At 37.0% G+C, this 8,296-nt stretch overlaps 1 protein-coding gene across 1 annotated transcript; it reads left to right on the forward strand.

Annotated features, from left to right (window-relative positions):
* LOC109228664 (universal stress protein PHOS32-like) lies at positions 6,270-7,925 on the forward strand. The gene is made up of 2 exons (XM_019393824.1): positions 6,270-7,070; positions 7,622-7,925. The coding sequence occupies exons 1-2, from the start codon at positions 6,407-6,409 to the stop codon at positions 7,627-7,629; spliced, it is 672 nt and encodes a 223-aa protein (XP_019249369.1). The 5' UTR covers positions 6,270-6,406; the 3' UTR covers positions 7,630-7,925.

Consider the following 8,296-nt stretch of genomic DNA (forward strand, 5'->3'; position numbering starts at 1 on the left):
TATTTTATTTATTTATTTTGTATTTTTTTTATAACTGTTGATTTGAGAAACATGGCATCTTGGAATTATAGGAATTTAGGTGTAGATAATTCTACTATTGATCTCCATACATATTGTAAGGAAACCACCCGTGGCAAAATTTTCAAAACGTTCCTAAGAGCGAGTTATGTGCACCAACTCAATCTTATTTGTGGAATGTGTGTGATGTGTGTGGTGGTAAAAATGGTCACCTTCAAGGTTGTGCTTATATTTCTTATTTTCCCCCAACCCCTTACTATGATGGTTCTACCTTTTCTTGTGAAGTTATAGGAACAAAGAACCTGGGAATGCGGACCTGAAGGAGATCAAGGATATGCTAAAGTGCCTTCTGGAACAAAACAATGAGAAACAATTGCACATAGAAAGGCAAGAGGCAACTATTCGCAAGTTGGAGGCTCAATTGAGTCAAGTGGTTGGAGCTTTTAATGCTCAACAAGCCAATGTTGAGGATAGTAGCCAAGAAGAGCATGAATTTGAGGTGTTAATTGGGGAGGTCAGAGTAGAACATCAACAACCTAGACAACTAGAATTTGAGGATGTCAATGTTGAAGAAGTAATACTAGAGTCAACCAAGGACGTTGAAGATACAAATTTAGTTGACTCTAGTGTGATTGGTGTGGAGGAGGTTAAAAATCTTGAAGTTCATGTATTTGAGCGTTGGGCCTCATTCCAAACACTTCTCTACATTATGTTCAGACGGTGAAATGGAAATTCACCCTTATGAGCATAAAAAGGAGTCCAAGGAAGAGGTAGATGAGCATTATATTTTGGATTTCTCAAGGCCGTCTAGGCAAGGTGACACTCCTCGGTCGAGAGCCAAAAAGTGCATAAGATTTTATCTAATTTTTGGCTCGCAAGAATTTGTACCGCCCCAAGAGCATAATCATAAGCTTGAAGCAAAACTTGGGGTTCAATTCATAAGCTCGAGGTGGAGGCAAAAAGTGATTCGCGTCGTGCCGCGACGTTAAATCAAGCGCTTGTTGGGAGGCAACCCAGCTTTATTGCTTTCTTTTATTTATTATTTATTTATTTTTAATTATATTATTTTTGTAGTTTCAATTTTTTATTTTTTTAGGATAATGGAAAGCAAAAGGTATTGGAAGGATGCAACAGCAAACTAAATGGCTGGAACTAAGTGTGAGGTACCCGCACGAAGGACCAAGCTTGGGAGAAGTCCGAGTACCCCATGAGTTGTTAGTGCTTCGGCCTTTGGCCTACCAAGGAGTCTCTTTTACCCTTTTATTAGTTATGGTGTGCATTGGGGACAATGCACAATTTTAAGTGTCCGGTGATGAGATTGTCTGGGTGACTTTTCATTCTACTTTAGTTGTATTAGTTTAATTAAATAGTTTTTTTTTTTAAAGATTGGACTTTTCCCGACGATGGATCTATTAGACAATTTTCTTGAGGGATTTAAGTCTAAAGAAAAACAAAAAGATTTTCTTTGTAGGTAGTGTAACAATTCCCCCTTGGTTTTTCTTTGTGCCGCGGTTCTTTTCCAAGGGTTTTATTTGAACCGGGTGTAGTTAATTTTTTTTTGGGAGTAGGAGCCATTGTGTTGTGTTTTGAATTGAAGCAATATCTCTTGACTTGGTTATGCCTTGAGAATAGTGAGTACTTTGGCTGTGACGCTTAGGCTCAGTTTTTGACTCTTGTATAAGTACCTTAAATTGTATGATCTTAACTTTGCTTAACTGCTTTGACTAGAGTGTCTTGATGAAACCAATCCTGAGTGAGTTATGCGCCATGTGTGTGTAAGGATTTGTTATATTCTGTGCATTGCATTTGATGCCTAGAACTTGCCCCGTGTGTTTGCAAAGCGAAATAGTAGTTTTATTCAGTCTAGGAAGTGATATAGGCATTTCTTTGTTGAGCCAGATATGTATATTTTACCCGCCTAATTGTTATGTATCGTAGTTAACCCCTTTGAGCCTGTAATCCTGTTTCTTTGGCAACCACATTACAAGTCTTACCCAATTGTTTGAATGGACTATCTATTTGAACCTTTTCACCTCTCATGAGCACTTGAATTGTTATGAACTTTGTAAAAGTTAAAGTGTGGGGTGGTTGGTTTGGCTTTTGAGTGGAACTAATTGAATAAGGAGAAAGGTGCACTGTTTTGAAAAAGGAAGAGCCACTTGAATTGAAAAAAAATATAGTTGGATTATTGTGAAAAAAATAAAAAAGTATTTCTTTAATAAGTGGTGACTCTTGCTGTAATTGTGCTTAAAGAAGTATGGGGTAATATACATTGATGTGAAGGTGGAATTTTGGTTTGACATAAGTATGGGGTTTGAATGTTAAAGTATATGTATTAAAGTGCTTAGGGAGGTGTAGTCACTCTTATATCTAAATATATCCTACCCGTCCCGTAGCCTACATTACAACCAAATAAAGTCCTAATTGATCCTAGATTGAATGAGCTCGATTAGTGGAGTAGTAAACTACGGGCAAGCTTATGGTGCATCTTTTGTGGCATATGAATATTATTTCTGAGAGTGGGTGAATTCTTTCTATCTTGAGTTCCTAAGTGTTCATAAATTTTATTGTGTGGAACTACTCTCTTTTGTTGTGTGAGGGCACTTGATTCATGAAGGAAAGGTAATGTCAGTGACCTCTATATTAGAGTAAGTGGGTGAGTTGTGAATAACGTGTGGAACTTGTGAGTCAAATCTTGAGGTGAAGATGTTACGCTTTTGTGCTTAGTCTATTTTAAATACTCTTGGTGTGATGAGTTAGGAGAATTGTTTAAAAAGGTCGTGTCTATAAAAAATTGTAGTTTGATTGCTCGAGGACGAGCAATGGTTTAAGTGTGGGGGGTTGATGATAGGCTATAATTACGTATTTTAGTCGCTTATTACACTCTAATTTACTGCACTTTAATTGAGTTTGCACTTTAATCGCTAGTGTTTTGCACTAACGGTGTGTTTTATGCCGTGTAGGAGTGATTCCGAGATATATAGATATTATGGAATGAATTCAAGTGATTTGGAACTTTGAAGTCTGAGTAAGAGCCCAAGGAATTAAGCCGGGATCGTATTCGGGGATCAACGGATGATAAAACAACAAAACGAAGACTCGAGTAGGCATATTGCGCACTGTATAGTAAAATGCACATAACTTTTTGCTCAGAACTCCATTTGGGCTCCAAAATGTATGGTTGGAAATTTAACTCAAAGGGCTACAACTTTTGTGTTTTACGTTTTTCCAAATTCCAAGCGGAACAGGGTCAAAAACGCGATTGAAACTGCAACTGCGGACCTGACGCGGCAGAACACTGTTGCAGATTCTGAAGGCCACTCTGGCCGTGGTCCTGGCGTAACCGCGGTAGGACCGCGGCAGGACGCGTAAATTTCAAGGACTAAAGTACAAAACACGGGATTTTAAGCCCAAAACCCTATATTAAACGAAGGAAGCCGGCCAAGAAAGGAGAGAATGATTTTTGGAAGTGAAAAACATCAGAAGAAAGGGCAAGAGGCAAGGAGGATCATTGGGCATCAATCTTTAATCTTCTTCTTTGTTCTTTTATCTTTGAATATGAATTCTTTTGTAATTTTTGTTATTTTCATGAGTAGCTAACTTTTCTAATCTAAGGTTTTGGTGAAACCCGTTGGGGATGAATTGGTTGTTATAAGTAATATAGATTTGACTTAGTTTAATCTCTATTTGTTCAACTATGTTTTGATTGTGGTTAATTGAAAGGATCCTCAATTAGCCGTTCCTATTTATTATGTATCTGCTTGAGAGAGAGTGCATATTTAGGTAGTTGTTTGAACAACATCACTCCCGGAGTATAGGCGAGAGTCATAACCGAGGGTTTAGAGGTTGGATTAGAGATAACGATACCTCGGGTGCGATCTAAGTGAACTGTAATGCGAATCCAGCTAGCGTAACTTGAGAGAGTGCGTCTAGTAAATTGTCATAATTGCTTGAGAGAGATTTATGATAGCTGGAGAGTTCATGATTGATAGAGGCAACTAAGTCAACGTTATAAGAAACATACAACCAAGGAAATCAACAACGGGGGAAACCATTACCTTAGACCTTTATTCTAATTGTTTACAATTCAAGCATAGTTAGTTTTCAGCTGTTTATTTATTTTCAATCTTGTCTTCTTGGTGATATTAAACAGATACAGCTAAGCCTTAGTTCTCTGTGGGATTCGACTCGGACTTTTAGACCGGATTATATTTGCAGCGACCGCTTATCCTTTTTAGGACTAGAGTTGGGCGTGATCAGGATACAATGTTGGCTTCCATTCATAGTACACCTCTTGCTTTACTATTCTCCCCACCTCATTCTCAAACATAACCTGCTTAGGGTATTGCTGATTTATAGAAACTTCCACAAGCACTCTTGCAAATGCTAATCTCTCCTTGTTTGTAGTAGCTCTATCTGCTTTTAATGGCTTCCCAATCAATCCAGCTATTTTGTTTAATGCATTCTTCCCCCAATACTTGATATCCAAGCCTCTCAGCCTTATCCACACTGGAATTTTGTCTACATTTTCCTTACTGACATCCACATCTGGTTCCCAAGGCTTCACTACAATAGGCTTTTTATCAAACATCTGGACTCCGTCTTCGATGACTTGAGTTCTACTTTCGACAGTGTGAAATCTAATCAAAAACACACCTCTGTTGATTTGTGCAATTTTATCTATCCTTAACCCTCCCCATATTCTTCTAAAATATCCATCAATTACAGTCAATGGTGGATTTGATCCCAGTACATAGCAAATCACTGCTGTTTTCCAGTACACGAGTTCATCCTTAATATCCTCCATGGTAATTTTTACATTTTCCCATGTTATAATCTCGCTATTTAGGTCTAAGCCTTCACTACTTGGTGTTGTGCCCACAATTTTACTCCATGAATTAGTTAACGTGATCAATTGTACCTTGTTAGCTGCATTTATCTCCGTCATTTCCGCCTCCACTCTATCCGCCCGGGATCCACCTGAATGGATCGCCAGAGTTACTGCCGGATTCAATGGGGTCTTCATCCCGTCAATTGCATGCTCTGCATGTGCAATTGGCATCGTTGATGTTCCTTGACTGAAACCTAATGGGCACAATTCCTTGGATTGCATTGATGTTCCTCGTCTTCTTTGCATCTGCTGATTGTGGAATTCCAAATCTTCGCGCTTGATTGTTGGAGTTTTCTACCATACGTTGTTGCCCTCCCCCTCCATTCTTCGTTCTTCTCGTCATTTCAGTGTTACCTGAGAGGAGAATTCATTCTAGAAAGAGAAAGTTTTCCACACACGAGTAATGCTATATTATATCTTTTCTTAATCCTTTTTTGAAGTATATATGTAAAAAGTCATAATATTTGGCAACATGTAACACATTAATTATCAAACCTAACTTGAGTAATTTTCCATCCAAAGAAAAGCTACAATTCCATTGTTAAATATCCTTCGACAAATATAAGAAGTATAAAAAGAAATCAAGAAAATTAATTTAAAAATTAATTTTCCACTCAAAATAATCATTTAATTATTTTCTAACTTTTAGGACGTTAAAATTAGCTAAAATTTTACTTATTATATTTATTTTTATTTGAACTATGTAAAAATCTTAATATATAGAATTATACGTGTAATATATTTATCAAATCAAAACTAACGTGAGTATTTGCCATTCAAAGCAAAGCTAAACTTCCATTATGATATCCTTTCATTGTGATATTACCATTGTTTCAACTATCGTTTCTCTTTTAATATAATTCAAGGGTCTAAAAAAATAACTTTATCAATTAAAATCTGAATGATTATAATAAAATAACAATAAACATTGGTTTTCTACCTTATTTTTTGTGACCTTTATTTTATATGACCATTCGATTACAATCTTCGTACGATAACCTACATATGAAGTCTTTTTTCTTTCTTTTTATAACCATTTTAATAAATGACAGCTTCCTATATTTACGTTATTTTTTATAAAGTATTAACTCTAATATTAGAGTATTTTTTAAGATTTTATATTATTATTTATTTATCGAGCTAACGGGCTAAAAAGGATCAATGTTCATCATATTTAAGAACTTATACTTTTTATTTTTTTTATTCAATAACTCATATTATTTAAAAAAAATTTATATCTTAAAAAAATTATATATTCATTGATATAGGGTACACGCGCAAAGCGCTCACCTGATACTAGTATTGATAAAAGACTATCATAGGATGAAGAGATAGTATTTGGCTTTTATTTTGGACCTCAACTTTAATTTTCTTGAGGAAGTGTACTACCGTCTACCGCTAGTAAGTACGGAGTACTACACCAATTACCAAAACTCAACATTAACAAACTCGAAAACTACCTACGACCAAACCTTGTAAAACTACCCACCATCCTCCATGACAACTCAACCATCAAAACCAACCCATAATTCTCAACTCAAACCCGTTTCCCTGCACTTCCCACTTTCCGCCACCTCCGCCGCCGCCAACCGCCGCGTCGCCATTGCCGTCGATCTGAGCGACGAGAGTGCTTATGCCGTCAAATGGGCCGTACAGAACTACCTCCGCCCCGGAGACGCCGTCATTCTCCTCCACGTCCGACCAACTTCCGTCCTCTACGGCGCAGACTGGGGCTTCTCCCCAAGTAACAAGCAACAAAAAATAGAACAAGATTACGATAATTTAACGAACACGAAAGCTACCCAATTGGCCGTACCTCTAGTGGAAGCCAACGTGCCATACAAAATCCATATAGTGAAAGACCGTGATATGAAAGAAAGGCTTTGTTTGGAAGTGGAGAGGCTGGGATTGAGTGCTATGATTATGGGAAGCAGAGGATTTGGGGCGACGAGTAGTGAATTTGTTAGTAAAGGGAAACTTGGGAGTGTTAGTGATTATTGCGTTCACAATTGTATCTGTCCAGTGGTTGTAGTTAGGTACCCACAAGAAGATGAGAATGACGGCGGAGGAGTGGAGAAGAAGGCGGTGGTTGAGGCTGAGCTGCCACCTGTGCCGGAGGAGGAGGTAGAATATCATGATGCTGATGATGAGCTAACTAAAGGTACAATCTTTAATCCCATTTTACTATTAATTCTTTAAAAATATTTGCATACAATCAGGCTAATTAAATGGTAATTGTTGGTAATTTTAGATAATAGCATTGATATATAATCTTGAATAAATGGTAAATAATCCAAGCAAAATTATGCTAATACGGTCCGTCTATATAACTTAAATTCTTTCTAACATATATATATATATATGTAGCCTATAGACATATATTTCTTGGTTTATATACTAAAATCTCTGTTTGTGCTGAAAAGAGAGGGGGAAAAAGATTGTTTACTGTTTCTTAAGATTCTTTATAGTCACATTGCACAATCCACTCGAAGATTCCTGAACATAGCAAGTCAATTAAAGTGGGCCGGAGCTGGAGATCGAGATTCGGGTTCGGTTGAAACCAGTAATTTTGGTCCAAACATTGTATTTGTCTTAAAAAAGTTTATTTAATATGTATAAATTATTAATTTAGAATCCATTAATTTAAAGTGCTAAAATCTTGAACCCATAAGTTTTAAATTAAAGTAACATTCTCCACTTTTCTTTTTGCAGGTGGTTGATATATTGCTGTGAAGTAGATGGTTATCTACTTTTTAAAAGAAAAAAGAAGAAAAAGAAAATGAAAAGCTTTTCCATTTGAACATTTCGTTGGAGCTTAGTTACAGACTCCGAATAATCATGTAGTAAGGTCAGATTTGAAAAATAAGTGCCAGGGGACAGTCCTTTTGGAAGTCATAGTGGTATTTGTGAAGGACTGATAGTAAACCAGTTTCCTTTATCTTGATTGATTGGCTTCTCGAAATAAACTAATGAAAGAGGTACTAATAAGACGTATAAATTCAGTTCGTTCCCTAAACTTTTAAGGAATACAATTATGCTCTCTTCAATTATCTTATTTATAAAAGGGAAAGAATTTCCTTTAGTGGCAATTCAACAAAGTGATCAAAGAGTCTCCAAATTGGAGAGAGAGAGAGAGCGCCCTCGCGCGCTTTGCACTGCAATGGAGAATACGATTTAAAACCCCAGGGTTGTGGGTAGGGCTGTCTAAGGGGAGGGTAATAGTTCTTAAGCGTTAAGGGTACGGGAACAAGATGGGCAAGGGGAGGGTTCCTTAAGGGTATTTTTCTTAAGGAGAATTAAAGATACGGGGTAAGAGTACTTTTACGAGCACCTTACCAGTACCCTACCGGTCGTAAGGGTACGGTACCGGTACTGAGGGCTACTTTA

Source organism: Nicotiana attenuata, chromosome 7 (assembly GCF_001879085.1).
Source record: "Nicotiana attenuata strain UT chromosome 7, NIATTr2, whole genome shotgun sequence".
Lineage (NCBI taxonomy): Eukaryota > Viridiplantae > Streptophyta > Magnoliopsida > Solanales > Solanaceae > Nicotiana > Nicotiana attenuata.

Bases quoted from the DNA above. Each gene is read 5' to 3' on its own strand.
- LOC109228664 (XM_019393824.1), top strand. From the start codon at position 6,407: ATGACAACTCAACCATCAAAACCAACCCATAATTCTCAACTCAAACCC.